Raw genomic sequence first — 22,665 nt, 5'->3', positions numbered from 1 at the left:
TGATGACTCAACCCTGAACAGGTAACACACACCTAATGACTCAAACCTGAACAGGTAACACTCCTGATGACTCAAACCTGAACAGGTAACACACACCTAATGACTCAAACCTGAATAGGTAACACTCCTGATGACTCAAACCTGAACAGGTAACACACACCTAATGACTCAAACCTGAACAGGTAACACTCCTGATGACTCAACCCTGAACAGGTAACACACTCCTGATGACTCAACCCTAAACAGGTAACACACTCCTGATGACTCAAACCTGAACAGGTAACACAGTCCTGATGACTCAAACCTGAACAGGTAAAACACTCCTGATGACTCAACCCTGAACAGGTAACACACTCCTGATGACTCAAACCTGAACAGGTAACACACTCCTGATGGCTCAAACCTGTACAGGTAAAACACTCCTGATGACTCAAACCTGAACAGGTAACACACTCCTGATGACTCAAACCTGTACATGTAAAACACTCCTGATGACTCAAACCTGAACAGGTAACACACTCCTGATGACTCAAACCTGAACAGGTAACACACACCTGATGACTCAAACCTGAACAGGTAAAACACTCCTGATGACTCAAACCTGAACAGGTAACACACTCCTGATGACTCAAACCTGAACAGGTCACACTCCTGATGACTCAAACCTGAACAGGTAAAACACTCCTGATGACTCAAACCTGAACAGGTAACACATTCCTGATGACTCAAACCTGAACAGGTCACACTCCTGATGACTCAAATCTGAACAGGTAACGCATACCTGATGACTCAAACCTGAACAGGTAACACTCCTGATGACTCAACCCTGAACAGGTAACACAGTCCTGATGACTCAAACCTGAACAGAAAACACACTCCTGATGACTCAAACCTGAACAGGTAACACTCCTGATGACTCAACCCTGAACCGGTAACACACTCCTGATGACTCAACCCTGAACAGGTAACACTCCTGATGACTCAAACCTGAACAGGTAACACTCCTGATGACTCAAACCTGAACAGAAAACACACTCCTGATGACTCAAACCTGAACAGGTAACGCATACCTGATGACTCAAACCTGATCAGTTAACACACTCCTGATGACTCAAACCTGAACAGAAAACACACTCCTGATGACTCAAACCTGAGCAGGTAACACTCCTGATGACTCAAACCTGAACAGAAAACACACTCCTGATGACTCAAACCTGAACAGGTAACGCATACCTGATGACTCAAACCTTAACAGAAAACACACTCCTGATGACTCAAACCTGATCAGTTAACACACTCCTGATGACTCAAACCTGAACAGAAAACACACTCCTGATGACTCAAACCTGAACAGGTAACGCACTCCTGATGACTCAAACCTGATCAGTTAACACACTCCTGATGACTCAAACCTGAACAGAAAACACACTCCTGATGACTCAAACCTGAACAGGTAACGCACTCCTGATGACTCAAACCTGAACAGAAAACACACTCCTGATGACTCAACCCTGAACAGGTAACACACTCCTGATGATGACTCAAACCTGAACAGGTAACGCATACCTGATGACTCAAACCTGATCAGTTAACACACTCCTGACGACTCAAACCTGAACAGGTAACACACTCCTGATGATGACTCAAACCTGAACAGGTAACACACTCCTGATAACTCAAACCTGAACAGGTAACACACTCCTGATGACTCAACCCTGAACAGGCAACACACTCCTGATGACTCAAACCTGAACAGGTAACACACTCCTGATGAGTCAAACCTGAACAGGCAAAACACACCTAATGACAACTAAACAGCATTTGCAACTCAATTTAAACAGATAGTTCACCCAAAAATGCCTTTTATTCACATATAAACATAGAAAATCTGTGAGAGAATGAAACTCGTTGGTTTTCATGCTTGAGCTTCTATTTAACACATTTGAGAGCGCTTTGTATGTTCAGCGATCAATGTTTATCTGTGAATGAAGCCTGAATGAAATCTGTTCATCATATAAAGCGATCGTATCTCTTCGGAAGACTTGGATTAAAACGCTCCATTCATATGATTTTTTTTTAACCATCTCTTTATGAACATTTTGAAGCATCAGAGTTTTGAAGGGGTCGAGTTACAGCAGAGGGACATGAAATCGCTCAGATTTCATTAAAAATATCCTCACCTGTGTTATGAAGATGAATGAAAGTCTCATGGGTTTGAAACTATTTGATAAAATATTCAGGTGAAAGATGGTATTCCATGAGGAAATGCTAAAGGCAAAACATTTTGGGCAGGATTTGCTCATATCACTAAATTGTTATTATATATAATAGCTGTACTATAAAAAAAAATATACAGCCCCTTTTTTCATAATTGTTCATCTTTGTTGTTTAAACTGCTAAATAAAACTTTCTCATCACCATATTGTCTAAAAATGCCTACCACAAAAAATCTGACATCGCTTGCTTTTAATCTAAACCACTATCACTATGAGTTGGATTATTGACTAGACTCCAAATACTTTGGTAAATTGGATTAATCAACAAACACGGTAAGCCAAGTCTTCTTCTCCTGCCATTTTCACTACATGCTACATGTTTAGCATATCTATCTCCATTGGCCAACAGGGCTTCACATGTGATAAATGTAAGGAGATAGTCAGGCTGACAGAGAAGATTTCAGAATTAGAGACACGCATCAAGAATTTATCTGACAGTAGTGAGAATGTAACAGCTTTAGACACTGATTTAGATGCGACTAAGTTAGTGAACTATTTACATTGTTTGGTTCCGGCTGAGCCCGTGCAGCAGGGCAGGGTAACTGTGAGACGGCACAGTCGCGGATAAAAAAACCACTCTTCCGTTCCGATTAGAACATCAAACAGGTTCTCCCCACTCAGTGAAGCACCCACTGAGGATCCTGTTGAAAGTAACCTAGTTATTGGCAATTCTATTACACGCAACGTGAAAATAGAGACACCAGCCACCATAGTCACATGTTTACCGGGAGCCAGAGCCCCTGACAGCAAAGCAAATTTAAAAGTGTTGGCTAATGCTAATTGTAAATTCTATAAGATTATTATTCTCGTCGGCACTAATGATGTTCGACTTCACCAGTCGGAGATCACCAAAATTAACATTAATGAGGTGTGTAAACTTGCAAGTACGATGTCATGTCAAGTTTTTTGCTCTGGTCCTCTCCCTGTTAGGTGGAGTGATGAGATAGTTAGCAGATTATCATCACTCAATGGCTGGTTGTCTAAGTGGTGTCCGCAAAATAACATAGGGTTCATAGACAATTGGAAAAGTTTTTTGGAGCAGACCTGACTTGTAAAAAGACTGCTGCTGCTCTTCTCTCTAGTAATTTGGCACATAGTCTTAGAGCTAAACCGTGACTCAGGTCAGGAAGCAGACAAACTTGTTAAACGACCATCTGCTAGCGGTCTCACGTCACCAGAGTCAGCTAAATCCCAGCAAATAGAGACTCTTTCACCTAGATATTATCACATAGAGATTGTGTCTGTTCCACAAATTTGTAAATACGCAAAAACCCCATCAAAACCATTCGACGGTAAAAAATTATATTGATGTCCAACAAATAAATAACAGATATAATACAGATGAACAGATAATAAAGTTTGGCCTGCTGAATATTCAATCCTCTAAAAATAAAGCTTCAACTTCTGATGTTTGTGAACAGCACAGATGTAATGACTGTATGAACATCTTTACGTGTAAGATTGATACTATTAGAAAGAAAATTATAACCATGCAGCCGTCTACTACAGTAGTACATCAGACAGAGCCTTGTAGTGTCACTGAGGAACAATTCCTCTCATTCACTGCTAGAGGAGGACACACACACACACAAACACACACACACACACACACACACACACACACACACACACACAGCTATAGGAGAGGAAGAATTGGCTAAAATTGTTAAATCATCAAAATCCGCAACATGTATGCTCAACTAGGCTATTAAAAGAGATGCTTCAAGAGGTCATAGAACCTCTTCTTAATATCATTAATTCATCCTTGATATTAGGATATGCACCGGAAACTTAAGTTGGCTATTGTTAAACAACTTATTTAAAAAAATGCAAGTTGAGCCTACAGAATTAGTCAATTACAGGCCAATCTCAAATTTAACTTTTCTGTCAAAAATACTAGAAAAGGCTGTGTCCTCACAACTATGCTGCATAGAAAGGAATGGTACCTGTGAGGATTTCCAGTCAGGATTTAGGCCTTTATCATAGTACTGAGTAGGGGTGTAATGATTCGTTCTAAGAATTATAGAACGATACTACATTTAGAACGATATGATCCGAAGCGATTCAGTGACTTGAAATCGATTCAGTAACTTTTTAGCCAAAAAATTTAATCAGTGTGACTGATTTATTTCAGTCGAATCGATTTGTTAAAACGAATCGTTACACCCCTAGTGCTGAGACTGCTCTTATCAGAGTTACAAATGATTTACTCTTATCATCTGATCGTGGTTGTATCTCTCTATTAGTGTTACTCGATCTTAGCGCTGCATTCGATACTATCGATCACAACATTCTTTTGAATAGAATCGAAAATTATGTTGCCATTAGTGGAACTGCATTGGCATGGTTTAAATCGTACTTATCTGACCGTTATCAGTTTGAAGCAGTGAATGAAGAGATGTCACAGTGATCACAAGTTCAGTATGGGGTACCGCAAGGCTCAGTGTTAGGACCGCTGCTTTTCACCCTGTGTATGCTCCACTGGGAGATATCATTAGGAAGCATGGCGTTAGTTTTCATTGTTATGCTGACGATACTCAGCTTTATATTTCTTCACGCCTGACGAAACTTACCAATTCACAAGATTAACGGAATGCAGAGCTGATATAAAACAAAAATGGATGAATCTAGGCTAATGTTAGTGTTACATGTATGGTCTGTTTTTGTTGTGTTTTTGCCCCTGCACTTCCTGGTTTAGTTGTCACATGTTCCTTTGTTCTGTTTCCCGCCACTTTTCTGTTGTCATAGTTACCCTAGTTAGTCTAGTACTGTTCAGCCGTGTTTAGTCATCTATGTTACCTGTTCCTCTCATTAGTCTAGTTATCAGTGTGTGAGTGTCTTTGTCCGATCACCATTATACAACTTGTGAGTATTCCTGTTATGCTACCGTAATCTTATCTGAGTGTCTTCCTGTGTTACATTGAGTTTGAGTCCTGTATGCCCTTACGAAAGGAAAATATATTTACCAATATATTTTCTTGAAATACATTTTAATATATGGAATAATATATTAATGGTATTATAAAATATATTATATATTCATGCAATATATTGCAAAATATACAAATGAATGCCGCTTTCAATATATTGCAATATATTGGAAAATATAAATATTAAATCCCATATATGTGAATATATTGCATGATATTTTCAAATATATTGCAATATATTTTTGTTTCGTAAGGGTGCTCTTCTAAGTATTATTCATTAAAGACTTCCTTTTGAGATATCCCTGTTCCTGTCTGTGCCTTCCTGCTGGAGCCAACCGTAACATTTAGTCTCCCCTCTGAAATTGTCTCATCGACATGGCATCCTCAATAAACCCGTCTTTGGCGTGATGCCTCCGATCATTCCATAATTCCTATTTAATAATTGTTTAATCCACACGTCATCCTCAATAAACCCGTCTCCAGCAGGATACCTCAAACTTTGAATATTCCAATCTAATATGATTTCTGTCCTGTAAGTTTGCCAGAATAATAATCATACACTGTTTGTTAATAGGCCAGAGGAGAACTGGCACCCTGACTGAGCCTGGTTTCTCCAAAGGTTTAGTCTCCAAAAGACTTGTAATGCAATTCTGTTTAATTCACCTTTAATATAACTTTTTACCATACATATCATTTCAAATCAGCTTTATAGAGAATGTATATCTACATTACAAATTAGAGTGATCTGTTATCAGAAGCGTCCTAGGATTGTGCATTTGTCAAATCATACAGTGCCAACTTCATGGGCACAAACAATGAGCTTGTTAAACAGGAATCTGTCATGATTACAGGTTATATAGAAACTTTGGCATTGGTCCATGTTGATTTAGAGTTGGCATCATCTAAAGTCCTGTCAGGGGTCAACATCATTTTTTTTTTGGCCGATTCAAGATGTAGAAATGGCGTCGGACTGTAAGTGAGAGAGAGAAGTCTGATTGGCTGTTCACTCGGTGTAGTGTATCTGCAGCCTGCAGCATCGGTTTCCCTTTTTGAATGACAAATATAAATGACTAAATTTGCAGAAATAAACATTTACACGCAGGTGCAGAAACCGCATGCTAGTTGACAGTCAACTGTAGTTCTCTCATGTGTTCAAATGCAGCTTTTCACACTTAGATTTTAGACTACCAGAAGCCCAGAGTTTTGTGATCTTAAAGAGCAATTATAGAGCGATTGAAGATCAGTTAAATACACAGGAGCTAAACTGTTTAGAGCCTTATAGGTCAGTTGCAATACTTTATAATTGATATAGGACTTAATAGGTAACCAGTGTAGAGATGATTTTGGGTAAATTTGGGTTATATGATAATATTGCTTGGGAAGAACTGGCAAGAACTTTAGCAGATGCATTTAGGCTTCAAAAATGCAAGATTAAGCAAAATATAATGTCTTATTTCTTTCTTTTGATTTTAACATGTAACCTGACAATGACATATCTTGACAGGTTTTATTAGATTCACTTATAGAGATTTAGATATCTGTGATCTGTGCTTGTGTGGGAAATAGAGACAGATGAGGATCGCTGTGCATGTCTGATTTCCTGTTGAACATTTCATGGTTGAACAGATGGAAAGGAAATGGCTCATGTCACAGAAGGAACCTATAAGTTTCTCTCTCTCTCTCTCTCTCTCTCTCTCTCTCTCTCTCTCTCTCTCTCTCTCTCTCTCTCTCTCTCTCTCTCTCACACATTCGCTCTAGCTCGCATGCACGCACACATTTTCTCCTTGAATCTGGTTTGTTTTGGCATGTATGAACACAGCAGTCTCAAATCCGGACCAAATTAGTCTATCTGTGATCTCTGAAATGATCATGGATGAGATGAGATCCCCATTTGAGCAGCTCTCATTCTTCTCCTGTCATGGTAAATGTTGCTCCTCTCAACAAAAAAAAAAGGAAAAAAAAAAAACTGCAATGGTCTGCCTGTTTCAGTTTTCTCTTTAAATCGCCCAGCAGCCTCAACCTAGCAACACAAGCATTCACCGCTAAAGAAGCAAAGGTAGCTTTAAATATCTCTCTGCTTCAAGGATTTGCACTGGACTGGGCACATGCTGCTTGAGTTTGGCTATTCCCAGCCCACTGAAGCTTTTCCTAACCCAAGCCCATCATGTCATCTAGAAAGGAGGGGGACATTTCTGCCATAACAGTCATGCTTCTCATTGTATATCTTGCCACTGCAGGTCTCCATTATGTCTCTCCACTAACGTAAAAAAACAAACAAACAAACAAACAAACAAAAACCTGGAATGTAAGACCAAGATCTCCATCAACCACTTGGCCATTATGATTATCTGGTCATGCCCTTTAGCGTTTCCAATGCCCTGTCAATCTTCCAGCCCTTTGAATGAGATGCGGTCAAAGCAAAAATGATTCAAACACAGATATGATGTTTCACTAATGTGTGCAGGACACTATAGTTAATGTATGGTGTGTGGAGAGCAGAATAAAGTCAACTGTGACATATTATACCCAAAAAACTCGTCATACAGTGACCAGTAAAATTGATTTAAAAAAATTGGGACTAAAGTGATTCAGACACTTTGAGCTGATGTTTTGCTGACGTGTTTGTTCTTTAATTGTGACCTTTGACACCACAGACTGAACAAAATGATGCATTGCTTGCTCATTGGTTGAGCTAAATTGGTATTATATAATTTCCTCTATTTATCTAATCTAATTATATCATCCATGAACAGCTGATTAGTTAATCCCTTTACATCAAGGTATCTGACATTTTCAAGATGAATTTGTTCAGTTTAACTCTGAGTTCTTGTCATATTGTATTACCCTTTTCTAAACTATTGTGATCAAACTATGATAATGTGAGAAATGTTGAAGGTGTCTGAATAAATGTAGGTTTCACTGTATTCAAGGATGGGATTAACAAATGTGTTACTGTGATATGTGATAGGTAATTACGAACTCACTTTTACTGATACATAATTTATTAAAAATGGAATACAAAATTTACTGGGAAATCAACACGTCATAATTTCATCTCTCATAACACAAACTACCATATTCTCCTGCATAGCGGCAGCTCACACTCTATACCCAGAGGTCTTTGTGCTTGGAAAAAAATGTAATTTGGTATGCTTAAGCAATATCTCAGGAATAGCAATATGTCTATGCAATATCTCAGCAATATCCAATGGAGATTTAGATATTGCTTAATATCCCAGCCTCAATGCTTGCCAAAGCATACCAAATAACATTTGTCAAGCATAAGCGCATATGAATACTCCACAATTGTGGAAATCTGGTCATTTTTGTGTTTATAAACTAAATTATTGTTTTACACGAAAAAAATACACAGGATAGATGGATTTTCCTGCACTGTGTGGGATATAGGGACCTACTCTATAAGATTAATTTAGTCTATAAAGCAGTTCTGCAGAAAACAGTGATGTTATCATCCAGCAGTGTCAGTATAGTTAGATCAATAATGCTGTTGAATATTAAGTGTCCCTTTACTATTTACTTACATAAACGTTGCCTTGCACAGATCTGATATAGGCTACTTATATTATAAATACGTTGTTAAATTGTACCTACATTTAAAGTACCTGCTTATAATTTCATATGTCATTATACTATTGACAGCACCTCAACACTAACCCTACCCAACCACTAAAGCAGCAAATACAAATCAGGCAAGCGTTTAAAACAACATGCAATACACAAATCAGGCATAACATTATGACCTTTTTACAACATACAAGATATTCTTAATATTGTGTTGGTCCCCTGACCCGTCGGGGCATGGACTCCACTAGACCCCTGAAGGTGTGCTGTGGTATCTGGCACAAAGATGTTAGCAGCAGGTCCTTTAAGTCCTGTAAGTTGTGAGGTGGGGTCTCCACGGATCGGACTTGTTTGTTCAGATCATCCCACAGATGCTCGATTGGATTGAGATCTAGGGAATCTGGAGGCCGAGTCGACGCCTCAAACTGGTTGTTGTGCTCCTCAAACCATTCCTGAAGCATTTGTGCTTTGTGTCAGGAGCATTTTCCTGCTGGAAGAGCCACAGCCACCAGAATACCGTTTCCATGAAAGGCTGAACATGGTCTCAGCAATGCTTAGGTAGGTGGAGCATGTCAAAGTAACATCCACATGGATGGAGGACCCAAGGTTTCCTAGCAGAACATTGGCCAAAGCATCACACTGCCTCCGCCGGCTCTACTTCTTCCCATAGTGCATCCTGGGGCCATGTGTTCCCCAGGTAAGCCACACACACACACACACCCAGCCATCCACGTGATGTAAAAGAACACGTGATTCCTCAGACCAGGCCACCTTCTTCCATTGCTCCGTGGTCCAGTTCTGATGCTCACGTGCCACTTTTGGTGTTTTCGGCGGGGTCAGGGGTCAGAGGTCACCCTGACTGGTCCATACGCCTCAAACTGATCTGCTCTGTGTATTCTGACAGCTTTCTATCAGAACCAGCATTAACTTCTGGAGCAGTTTGAGCTCCAGTAGCTCGTCTGTTTGATCGGACCCCACGGGCCAGCCTTCGCTCCCCACGTGCATCAATGAGCCTTTGCCGCCCATGACCCTGTGGCCGGTTCTCCACTGTTCCTTCCTTGGAGCACTTTTGATAGATACTGACCACTGCAGACCGGGAACAGCCCACAAGAGCTGCGGTTTTGGAGATGCTCTGACCCAGTCGTCTAGCCGTCACAATCTGGCCAAACTCGCTCAAATCCTTATGCTTGCCCATTTCTCCTGCTTCACACACATCAACTCTGAGGACTAAATGTTCACTTGCTGCCTAATATATCCCACCCACTAACAGGAGCCGTGATGAAGAAATCATCAGTGTTACTCACGTCACCTGTCAGTGGTCATAATGTTATAACATTAATTACTTGTATGTACACAGTTTAACAGACCTATATAAAGTAAAGTGGGATGGCAAATTCTACAATAGACTTAAAGTAATAGTTTAACTAAGCTAATATTTATAATTAAGCAAATATTAATATTATCTAATTTTAGCAATGTTTATTTTCATATTCAAACACCCCCTCAGTATAGACAAGAGAATGCAATTGTATATTCTATGCATTTTTTATCTGCTTTTGTTTAGCATTTCTACAAGAAGCATATTAATGCTTGATCACTATTTTAAATGTCCCTAAATCATCTTTTCCAAAATTGTAATGTCAAGTTGTTTTGTGCCAGAAATGAAGACCTACACACTGATCAAGTCCCCTTTGCTTTACACAAAGCTTTTGAAGTGGTTTATGCAATAGTCATTAGAACAATTACTGAGTACAGTATATCTGACAAAACATGTTGTTTATTTGAGTTATGTGATCCGTTTGCCTCTGTGTGTTTCTGTTTGCGTGAACACAGGTTCATCAATACTACAGCTTTTTCCCAGAAGATAAGGTCCCTTATGTGAACAGCATTGGTGAAAAGCATCGAATCAAACAACTCCTTCAACAACTTCCACCGCATGACAATGAGGTTTGTACAGTCATAACTCAAACATGTTTTATACAAGAATTGATATCAATAGCACAACAACACATCATTTTTTTTAGTTCAGCTTGTCTCTATTCATTTCAACATTAGACTTATAGAGTATGCTAAATTATTTCAGACCCTGGCAACACAACATTTTGTTGAATAAGAGTATTCCTTTGCTTTACTTTCTCAAGGGGAAAGTAATTAAATTACATTAACTAATTACTTAGTAACGAGTTACACCCCGCACTGGTTTTAACGTGGTGCATTAGAAGTAGTTAATAGAGACCCTTGGTGACTATTCTTGAGGCCAGTATAAAAGATCACCATAAACTGGCTTAAAAAAGATCCACCAACCTACAATAAATGGTTATGTTTAAATAGAGAAATATGTCATGGAATAAATGGTTGGATTTATTCATATAGTTGGTTGATTGCCTTTATTATGGTGTCATTATTTTATTATTGATTTGGTTTATTTTCCATATGTGGAATACATTCGTATATACACCCTTAAAAAACGTACAAAAAAAAAAGGTGCCAGGAAGAACCAAAAATGGGGTTTCACAATGATGCCATAGAATAAGCATTTTTGGTTCCCCAAAGAACCGTTTTGTGAAAGGTTCTTTAAAGAACCAATTTTGGCCCCACTTTATATTAGGTTGCCTTAAGTACTATGTACTTACATCAAAAAATAAATACAATGTACTTACTGTGTTCAAATTGTATTGCAAAACACCTTTGCTGATATTTAGGTGGGATACGGGTAGAATTAGGGACAGGTGTGGTGATATGGGTCAGTTTAAGGGTGGAGTTAGGGTCAGGTGTGGTGGTGTGGGTCAGTTTAAGGGTAGAGTTAGGGGCAGGTGTGGTGGTGTGGGTCAGTTTAAGGGTAGAGTTAGGGACAGGTGTGGTGGTGTGGGTCAGTTTAAGGGTAGAGTTAGGGACAGGTGTGGTGGTGTGGGTCAGTTTAAGGGTAGAGTTAGGGACAGGTGTGGTGGTGTGGGTCAGTTTAAGGGTAGAGTTAGGGACAGGTGTGGTGGTGTGGGTCAGTTTAAGGGTAGAGTTAGGGACAGGTGTGGTGGTGTGGGTCAGTTTAAGGGTAGAGTTAGGGGCACAGGTGTGGTGGTGTGGGTCAGTTTAAGGGTAGAGTTAGGGGCACAGGTGTGGTGGTGTGGGTCAGTTTAAGGGTAGAGTTAGGGACAGGTGTGGTGGTGTGGGTCAGTTTAAGGGTAGAGTTAGGGACAGGTGTGGTGGTGTGGGTCAGTTTAAGGGTAGAGTTAGGGACAGGTGTGGTGGTGTGGGTCAGTTTAAGGGTAGAGTTAGGGACAGGTGTGGTGGTGTGGGTCAGTTTAAGGGTAGAGTTAGGGACAGGTGTGGTGGTGTGGGTCAGTTTAAGGGTAGAGTTAGGGGCACAGGTGTGGTGGTGTGGGTCAGTTTAAGGGTAGAGTTAGGGGCACAGGTGTGGTGGTGTGGGTCAGTTTAAGGGTAGAGTTAGGGACAGGTGTGGTGTTGTGGGTCAGTTTAAGGGTAGAGTTAGGGACAGGTGTGGTGGTGTGGGTCAGTTTAAGGGTAGAGTTAGGGTCAGGTGTGGTGGTGTGGGTCAGTTTAAGGGTAGAGTTAGGGACAGGTGTGGTGGTGTGGGTCAGTTTAAGGGTAGAGTTAGGGACAGGTGTGGTGGTTATGGGTAAGTTTAATGGTAGAGTTAGGCACAGGTGTGGTGTGGTGTTGGTCAGTTTAAGGGTAGAGTTAGGGACAGGTGTGGTGTGTTGTGGGTCAGTTTAAGGGTAGAGTTAGGGACAGGTGTGGTATGGTGTGGGTCAGTTTAAGGGTAGAGTTAGGGACAGGTGTGGTGTGATGTGGGTCAGTTTAAGGGTAGAGTTAGGCACAGGTGTGGTGTGGTGTGGGTCAGTTTAAGGGTAGAGTTAGGGACAGGTGTGTTGGTGTGGGTCAGTTTAAGGGTAGAGTTAGGGTCGGGTGTGGTGGTCTGGGTCAATTTAAGGGTAAAGTTAGGGGCAGGTGTGGTGGTGTGGGTCAGTTTGAGGGTAGAGTTAGGGACAGGTGTGGTGGTGTGGGTCAGTTTAAGGGTAGAGTTAGGGACTGGTGTGGTGGTGTGGGTCAGTTTAAGGGTAGAGTTAGGGGCACAGGTGTGGTGATATGGGTCAGTTTAAGGGTAAAGTTAGGGACATGTGTGGTGGTGTGGGTCAGTTTAAGGGTAGAGTTAGGGACAGGTGTGGTGGTGTGGGTCAGTTTAAGGGTAGAGTTAGGGACAGGTGTGGTGGTGTGGGTCAGTTTAAGGGTAGAGTTAGGGACAGGTGTGGTGGTGTGGATCAGTTTAAGGGTAAAGTTAGGGACAGGTGTGGTGGTGTGGGTCAGTTTAAGGGTAGAGTTAGGGACAGGTGTGGTGGTGTGGATCAGTTTAAGGGTAAAGTTAGGGACAGGTGTGGTGGTGTGGGTCAGTTTAAGGGTAGAGTTAGGGACAGGTGTGGTGGTGTGGGTCAGTTTAAGGGTAGAGTTAGGGACAGGTGTGGTGGTGTGGGTCAGTTTAAGGGTAAAGTTAGGGTCAGGTGTGGTGGTGTGGGTCAATTTAAGGGTAGAGTTAGAGACAGGTGTGGTGGTCTGGGTCAGTTTAAGGGTAAAGTTAGGGGCACAGGTGTGGTGGTGGGGCTCAGTTTAAGGGTAGAGTTAGGGTCAGGTGTGGTGGTGTGGGTCAGTTTAAGGGTAGAGATAGGGGCACAGGTGTGGTGGTGTGGGGCATCTTAAGGGTAGAGTTAGGGACAGGTGTGGTGGTGTGGGTCAGTTTAAGGGTAGAGTTAGGGACAGGTGTGGTGGTGTGGGTCAGTTTAAGGGTAGAGTTAGGGGCAGGTGTGGTGGTGTGGGTCAGTTTAAGGGTAGAGTTAGGGACAGGTGTGGTGGTGTGGGTCAGTTTAAGGGTAGAGTTAGGGACAGGTGTGGTGGTGTGGGTCAGTTTAAGGGTAGAGTTAGGGTCAGGTGTGGTGATATGGGTGAGTTAAAGGGTAGGGTTAGGTGTAAGGGAAGTGCCAACTGTGTTATTAAAAATGTACCTACAGAAACTAATTACAGACGAAATTACATGCAGGTATTTTTTAAAATGTAAGTACATTGTAAAAACATGTATGTACGCAATAAGTGCATTGTATCAAATGATTAATTAAAATGTTAGTACATAGTAGTTAAGGCCACCTAATATAAAGTGGTTCCCCATTTTTTTTTCTAACCATTTTGTAGTCTAAAGAACCTTTTTGCGATACTAAGGATATTAAAGTTTCTTCATGGAACCATACACCCTGCCAAAGAACCATTTAAGAACCTTTATTTTTAAGAGTGTAGTTTGTTAAATAAGTTTGTTTATTGTTCATGTTTTGTGAACTATGTTGACCCGCAAGATGTGTGTTGAAGTTTGTTCCTAAAAAGATAAGAATATATAAAAAAATAAGTTGAAATGAGTGACAGGTGTATGTTCATCTGCATTTTTTAGCGGCATTGCATGAGGCTCATCCAATAAGATTTTAGCTGATCTGTGTTGATGCTTGATTACTGGTGTCAGGTCCGGTACTGTACCTCACTGGATGAAGAAGAAAAGCGTGAACTGAAGATCTTCAGTAACCAGCGAAAGAGAGACAATCTGGGCAGAGGCACTGTCAGACCCCTACCCCTCACTATAACTGGAGCCATATGTGAACAGGTACTGGAACATTACATGTTTATTGAACCATTCATAACTATGCAGCCGGTAATAGTCTTTTAGTGGAGACATGCAAGCTTTGTTTCTCACCCTCATTATCTCTCCATGGCTACCAGAACGGCAGTCATTTGCATAAGTTAAACATTGACTCATCAAACAATCAACTGCTTTTCTGGACTAGTTAACTAGACTAACAAAAAATGAGTAGCCATGAAGATGTACAAACCCGATTCCAAAAATTTGGGACTGTACAAATTGTGAAAAAAAAAGGAATGCAATAATTAACAAATCTCATAAACTTTTTTATGAATTTTTATGTGAATTTTATTCACAAGAGAATATAGAATATAACACATAAAATGTTGAAAGTGAGACATTTTGAAATTTCATGCCAAATATTGTTCATTTCGGATTTCATTAAAGCTACACATTCAAAAAAAAGTTGGGACAGGTAGCAATAAGAGGTCAGAAAATGCTCATATAAGGAACAGCTGGAGGACCAATGTGCAACTTATTAGGTCAATTGGCAACATGTTTTGGTATAAAAGAGCCTCTCAGAGTGGCAGTGTCTCTCAGAAGTCAAAATGGGCAGAAGATAACCAATTCCCGCAATGATGCTGCGAAAAATTGTGGAGCAATATCAGAAAGGAGTTTCTCAGAGAACAATTGCAAATAGTTTGAAGTTATCATCATCTACAGTGCATAATATCATCCAGAGAGTCAGAGAATCTGGAACAATCTCTGTGCGTAAGGGTCAAGGGTCAAAACCAAACTGGATGGCCGTGGTCTTCAGCCCTTAGATGGCACTGCATCACACACAGGAATGCTACTGTAATGGACATCACAACATGGGCTCAGGGATACTTCCAGAAAACATTGGTGAACACAATCCACCGCGCCATTCGCCATCACCGGCTAAAACTCTATAGGACAAAAAAGAAGCCATATCTAAAGATGATCCAGAAGCCCAGGCGTTTCTCTGGGCCAAGGCTCATTTAAAATGGACTGTGGCAAAGTGGAAAACTGTTCTGGGGTCAGACGAATCGACATGTGAAGTTCTTTTTGGAAAACTGGGACGCCATCCGGACTAAAGAGGACAAGGACAACCCAAGTTGTTCTCAGCGCTCAGTCCAGAAGCTGATCTCTGATGGTCTGGGGTTCATGAGTGTGTGTGGCATGGGCAGCTTACACATCTGGAAAGGCCATCAATGCTGAAAGGTCTATCCAAGTTCTAGAGCAACATATGCTCCATCCAGACGGCGTCTCTTTCAGGGAAGACCTCGCCTTCTCCAACATGACAATGCCAGACCACACACTGCATCAATTACAACATCATGGCTGCGTAGAAGAAGGATCCGGCACTGAAATGGCCAGCCTGCAGTCCAGATCTTTCACCATTAGAAAACATTTGGCGCATCATAAAGAGGAAGATGCGATAAAAAAGACCTAAGACAGTTGAGCAACTAGAAGCCTGAATTAGACAAGAATGGGACAACATTCCTATTCCTAAACTTGAGCAACTCGTCTCCTCAGTCCCCAGACGTTTGCAGACTGTTGATGCCCACAGTGGGAAACATGGCCTTGTCCCAACTTTTTTGAGGTGTTTGCTCAGTTTTTGAGGTGTTAAATTTGCTCAGTTAACACATTTGATATGTCATCTATGATGCATTCTGAAAATATTTAAATTTGAAACTTCCACATCATTACATTCGGTTTTTATTCACAATTTGTACAGTGTCCCAACTTTTTTGGAATTGGGTTGGTAGTAAAAATGTATCAGTATATATTTCAGTAATGATTGCATGTTACGCTGCATATGATAGGCTGCACAATAAGATGCAACGAGCAGCAAATGACCAAATGTTCGTCTCACCCCTCAGTGCGGAGAGCAGATCAGTGGTGGCGATATTGCAGTGTTTGCCTCACGGGTTGGCCATGGGCTGTGCTGGCATCCTCACTGTTTTGTGTGCTGCATGTGCTCCGAGCTATTGGTAGATCTCATCTACTTCCACCTGGATGGCAAGATCTACTGCGGCCGACACCACGCTGAGCGACTTAAGCCACGTTGCTCTGCATGTGATGAGGTAAGCCGACCTTCTGAAATCAACCTTTATCCTGTTTTAGTAAGTCAGTACCCAGAAATCCCCCACATAAGGTGTGAAGATTAAAGGGTTAGTTCAGGCAAAACTGTAAATCCTGTCATTAATTCCAAACCCGTCAGACCTTCGTTCATCTTCGGACACACATGAAGATATTCCTGATGAAGTCTGAGAGGTTTCTGACCCCTTACAATGGAAACAGGCTAGAACAAAAGTGCTGAATAAAGTCACTATTTGTGTGTGTGTTTGCCCACTAAAGTATTCTCATCTCTTCATCACATTAAGGCTGAACCTGTGGAGTCACATGGGCTATTTTAACCATGTCCTTATTTCCTTTCTGGCCCTTGAAAGTGTTCATTACTGTCTATAGAGGGTCAGAGCTTTGTAAAAAAGGCTCTTCTAGTATTTTTTTTCTTGTTTCCAGTCAAAGTATCTAAAAATTCTTAAATCAAGATTAATTTACTAGATAAGAAAAATTACATAAGATATTTTTTCTTGTTTTCTGGGAAAAAATATAAAAATGAAGTGAGTTTTTGCCTCAAACAAGCAAAATGATCTGCCAATGAGGTGAGACAAATAATCTTATTTCTGTTTGGGACGGAAACAAGAAACAAGAAACAAGATTATTTTCCTCACCCCATTGGCAGATAATTTTGCTTGTTTGAGGCAAAAACTCACTTCATTTTGATTTTATTTTCAACAAAAGAAAAAAAATATCTTATGTCGTTTTACTTATATAGTAAATGCATCTTGATTTAAATTATTTTTACATATTTAGACTAGAAACAAGATAAAATGACTATGTAAGAAGAGCATTTTTGCAGTGAGAGCTCTGGGAGTTCATCAGGAATATCTTCAAAAATGTCTGAAAATGAATGAAGGTCTGACGGATTTGGACTGACATGATGAATTAATGACAGGATTTACAGTTTTAGGTGAACTCAAGGTTTTTTTCTCCATTCTGGCCCTGAAGGAGTTTTGGTTCCTTGCCTTTGATTTTTGGCTTGGTCAGTTGGGGACACTAAATGTTCAACTATATCACTGATCTGCCCACATTGACACTATATGATAATTGAAATGAGCTGATAACATCACTGTTTTTTCCAGAATGACTGTACAGCCGAATCAAATTCTGTTGCATTATTTCCCTGTTAACGCAGTGAAGCTGCTTTGAAACAATTGGACTTGTAAATAAAGGTGACTTGACTTGACTTAAACTGACCCATGCACCTCTCCCCTTTTGTAGATTATCTTCGCAGATGAGTGCACAGAAGCAGAGGGACAGCATTGGCACATGAAGCACTTTTGCTGTTATGAGTGTGAGGCTCCGCTCGGGGGTCAGAGATATATCATGCGTGAGGGTAATCCTCACTGCTGCAACTGCTTCGAGTCGCTTTATGCAGAATACTGTGACTCTTGTGGAGAACACATAGGTAAGGAGGATTACTGCACCATCAAACTAGGGCTGTGTTTACACTGAAAGTCAATGCACAGATTGGATCATTCTACCATATATGATTCTTTGTCCCACCTGTTTACATTCGCTTTAGACACAACTGGTATCCAATATCATGATTTTGCCTACTTATACTACGTCCTAAATGCATGTTCTCTTTTTGTGGAGAAAAGTACACCCTTTTGAGTGTAGTTGCAAGTTGAGCTGCCACTCATGCAGAGACTCTCCTCGTGTGTTTGCAATTTGAATATAATGCATTTAAAAGGTAATGACCAAACATATATTTACAGAATCTCACAATGAAATATAATGTGGATACCACTGAATAAATATCTTGTCGTCAGGTTAGATACTGATTAATCACTCAAACTCCTTTATCTTAACCCATCTACTAACAGTAACCATCAGACTTGTCATGTTTGTAGTTTTTTGCCATCTTTGAGTTCTAATTGAACCCTCATCCAACGAGCAACAGAGTTGTGGGCAATATAAGCTGTTATTAGAACATTAGAGAGTGCGCGGATCTTTGCTTTGGATTCTAACCAGAGAAAGTACACCATTCCTGTATGTTAGGAATACTCATTTCAACACACTACGATTCTAATTTCAAATACTATTTAGGATGGATGGTATACAAATTCAGTTACAGCAGATGTTTACATTAATCGCCACCACAAAATTGCTTTATATGCGACATGATTGACCCTCAGGTTTTGAATGGCCGTACTAAAATTATTCATGTTGGGTGGCACCCTGATTATTTAACAGCATGGATAAAACTATGTCTTACCTCAACCCACTGAACAGTCCAAATTAACCAGAACTGATCTTCCTGTGAAAGAAGACTACCTATTACGTAATCGTCATGAACCAATGGTAGTACGAAGGTGTTTAGGTGTTCGTTTTTCAGGAAAGTTTGCTTTGGCACGCTGTTTAAAACTCCCAAATCATTTCAGTTTGTTAGTATATCTGGGCCTTGAGCCGCAAAAGAGAACCTTATCCACCTCTGACAAGATGCTCCAAACAGAACCGCCACAAGCCCAGTGGTCTTAAGCTTTGGTTGCGTGCCTAAATGGTCAAATACAGGTCAAAAGGCCCGCCTTTGTTAGTATTCAAATAAACACATGCACTGTGTAGCACTGTACACACACACACACACACACACACACACACACACACACACAGCATTTATGTTATTCAGGTAGTAACTCAACCTCACAGTGAAACAGTGAAAGCCCTGCACGATAATTCCCTTTTGTAACTTACTAACTTATTTATAGTTTGTTGCATATTTTTTTGGTTTTGTCTTTTGACCTAATACAGTTACTATTTTTTAAATGTTACTGACCAAAAAAACAAAAACAAGAAAACACATTTCTATATTATTATTTTTAGTATTTTTGCTGTGGCTCTTTTGGAAAAATGCATTACCCAATAATGGAATAAGGACCCCTTCCCCTTCCCCTGCCACCGGAGCCATACTACAAAATGACTGCCAATTTATTACACATAAAGCAAGAAACAAGTGAAAGTCTCCTCAAACAAACACCATCAAACTGATTCATGTTCAACAAACCCCTGAAGAAATGGAAGAAGCTACTGAACCAACAGGGCAGTAAATTGGATCCAGATTGCACTCTCTGCATCATAACACAAATAGCTGCCACTTAAAAGCACTTAAGACCCTAGTAAAGAGAGTTCTTGCATTCAAAATGGTCTTGATAATTTTGGACAAATGTCCAGAACTACTCAAACAGCCATTTTCAAAGGACATAACTCAGAGTTCCCACATTTCCATCTGGAAATATTTATATTCTGATCGGGATCTCTCAACGAAGCTCCTCCAGGAGAGCCACCAGGTCAAACCCAAATAAGAACTTGTTCTTAAGTAACTTGCCTGGTTAAATAAAGTAAAAAAAAAAAAAAAACAGGACGGCCACCTGATCACCCCTCCAGAATCTTCAGATTGGACAGCCATCAACTGTGCTCCAACCTACTAACAAGGCATCTGTTTTAATTGTCTTGCAAAAATGTGTCTTGCTTCCCAAGTAACAGTGTCTGATGGCATCTGTGCGTGATCCTTATTAAGCAGTGAAGAGGTCAACAAGAATTCATTATTCAGCTGTTGACCCACCACTTGAACAGTCTCATATGAAGCTGGCCCAATGGCCCGATAGTGACTCAAGTGACCCAACTCATTACATGCAAATGTTGGGGCTGGTGTGGCTCTGTATGGGCTTCATTCAATCATCACACCTGGAGGGTGTTTCCATAGCATCAGCTTCTGAATGAACCTATGAAAGGGAACATCATTTACACAGAAGGTAAACTGATAGCTAGGTCCATAATTTAAATGTCCCCGCTTTAAATTATTTGATTCTACTTTGTATTTGTCATCATGAAAGTTAAATATAAGCCTTGTTTCCACTGTAATTGCCCAGAACAATCTGTCCCAGGAACTTTTTTCACCCAGAACTTCTGCTATCTGTGTTTCCATCATGGTCTAAAGTTCCATGAAGATTAGTCCGGTGAAGTAGCACTGCACGTGACTTTCCAGAGCCTGCTGAATTTCGTCCTCCGCATATAAGCTTAATAAAGCCTGAACCTCGATGTCAGCCCATCGGTCGTAACAACTCCATTGTTGATTCGAATAGCAAACAACTCTAACTGCACGAGTTCTTTGCTGCCAATGTGATAGTTCCACTCTGCAGAGTAAATTTTTCTGGAAAAGAAAGCACAGGGATAAATCTTGCCTGGATTGCCATGGCATTGAGACAGGACCGCTCCAATAACATAATCGGATACATTGAACAATGAATGTAATATTAGGACCTGGGTGTTTGAGAAAAGCTGGTCTTGAGAGACAGAAAGGCCTGGTGTGTTGCATAGTTTCATGGTCGCTTGGATGGTTTGGCCTTGAGTAACGATGTGAGTAGAGCCGCAATTAAACTGTAATCTTCTATAGAAGTTGAATTAAATTCCTTAATGGTATTTGGTCTTGGCCATTCTGTGATTGCCCTTACCTTGGAGACATCCATCTATATGCACTGATGACTATAGCTGAGGAAGGTTGTATTTTTGGATTAAACCTCACTTTTTTTGCCTTGCAGTTGAGCTGTTGTTGCTGGAGTCGTGAGATGACAATATTTACATGTTGAGTATCTTGAAAGTATATGATGCTCTTTGTCTTGAGAGTATATAATGATGCCGGCTATTACACGCTGGATGAGTATTGGGGAACTGAGGCATCACCTGGTACTCATAGTCCCCCCTAGAGGCGATGGAAGATGAAGGTTTTCAAGTTAGTTCTCAAGTTAGAAACCTCAGGGTGATCTTCGATTCCAAATTAAAATTTGATAAACAGATTAATGCGCTGGTGAAGGTTATCTTTTTTTAGCTAAGAGGTATTGTCAGATTATAAGACTTTCTGTCCACCAAAGGCATGGAAACTGTTATCCATGCTTTTATCTCATCCAGATTAGACTACTACAATTCTTTGTATATGGGGGTGTCTAAAAAGTCCATGGCACGTCTGCAGCTAGTGCAGAATACAGCGGCCAGACTGCTGACTGGAACCAGAAAATACTCCAGTATCTCTCACGTACTGGCGTCTTTGCACTGGCTCTCTATGGAGTTTAGGGTCCAATACAAGGTCCTTTTAATGGTTTTTAAAGGCTTACACGGGCAAGCCCTTGCTTACATCTCAGAGCTATTACAGCATCACTGTACCTCCCAACCACTAAGATCATCACAAACTCGGAAATCTTGCCTAAAAACTAAGCAAGATCAAGACTTCTAGATCAAGCCTTCTCTCTTCTCTCCACTTTGGAATGGTCTCCTGGTTTACATCAAGTCCTGTGACTCCATCGAGGGTTTTAAGTCTATGTTAATGACATATTTATTTTCCGTTGCTTTCAACTCTTCTGAGTTATATGTGGTTTTGAATGCTTTGTGTCTGTGGATGGCTGTTTTAATGCTACAGAACTGTGGAATCCGTAAAGCACTTTGACCAACTTGTGTTGTCTTAAATGTGCTGTATAAATACATGTTTGATTGATTGATTATTAGTTTCAGAGTTTGCATCTGGGCTTTCAATACTCGTAGTTAAACATGGCAGAAAAACAGTGAGGTGAAGACAATTCAGTTGACAGTAATTTGACCATTGCGTGAGCTCACCAGGAGATAGAAGGATTGTGAATCGCTAGCAATGGATGACCCTGTATGATAGTATGCTTGGGAGAGTTGATCACATAGAGCAAATTGGTTTCCACATGAAATAATCCAATCTTGAGGGTAACTGGTACTCTTTGATGTCAATGGGTCCGTTGTCTACAGTAGTGATTTTGTGATTTTGGCTGGTATACATGGGACTGTGGAAATGTTGAGTTCCTAGGCCAGACTGGGCTGACTTAAATTCATCGCTGTCCCTGAATCCACTAATGATCAACACTTGTGCAGCCCTCATCAGATAACATCTCAACTAGCAGAGAAAAATGGTGGTGTAGTGGAGATATAAAGTTTGTGGTAATTTCAGTCTTGAATCTTGTGGACTCTTATTCTTGTGAGGTCATGATACATTTGATGACCGGGTTCACCACAGTAAAAGTACCGTCTTTTAAAGATGGCATACCTCTGTAAAAACAATGCAATCTGCATAGGTTCAGGGTCA

General features: G+C 40.5%; 1 protein-coding gene across 5 annotated transcripts in view; it reads left to right on the top strand.

The window, feature by feature from the left end:
• Positions 1 to 22,665, top strand: part of prickle2a (prickle homolog 2a) — a 66,037-nt gene that overhangs the window by 33,416 nt on the left and 9,956 nt on the right. For all 5 annotated transcript variants that reach the window (XM_067412855.1, XM_067412853.1, XM_067412856.1 and 2 more), the window contains exons 3-6: positions 10,622 to 10,735; positions 14,304 to 14,441; positions 16,322 to 16,525; positions 17,787 to 17,973. In XM_067412855.1, coding sequence (XP_067268956.1) covers positions 10,622 to 10,735; positions 14,304 to 14,441; positions 16,322 to 16,525; positions 17,787 to 17,973 — 643 coding nt within the window. The remainder of the gene's footprint in view (positions 1 to 10,621; positions 10,736 to 14,303; positions 14,442 to 16,321; positions 16,526 to 17,786; positions 17,974 to 22,665) is intronic.

Source organism: Pseudorasbora parva, chromosome 13, assembly GCF_024679245.1.
Source record: "Pseudorasbora parva isolate DD20220531a chromosome 13, ASM2467924v1, whole genome shotgun sequence".
Classification (NCBI taxonomy): Eukaryota; Metazoa; Chordata; class Actinopteri; order Cypriniformes; family Gobionidae; genus Pseudorasbora; species Pseudorasbora parva.
Note: the sequence above shows the minus strand (reverse complement) of the source record. Positions and strands in the feature narration are given on the sequence as shown.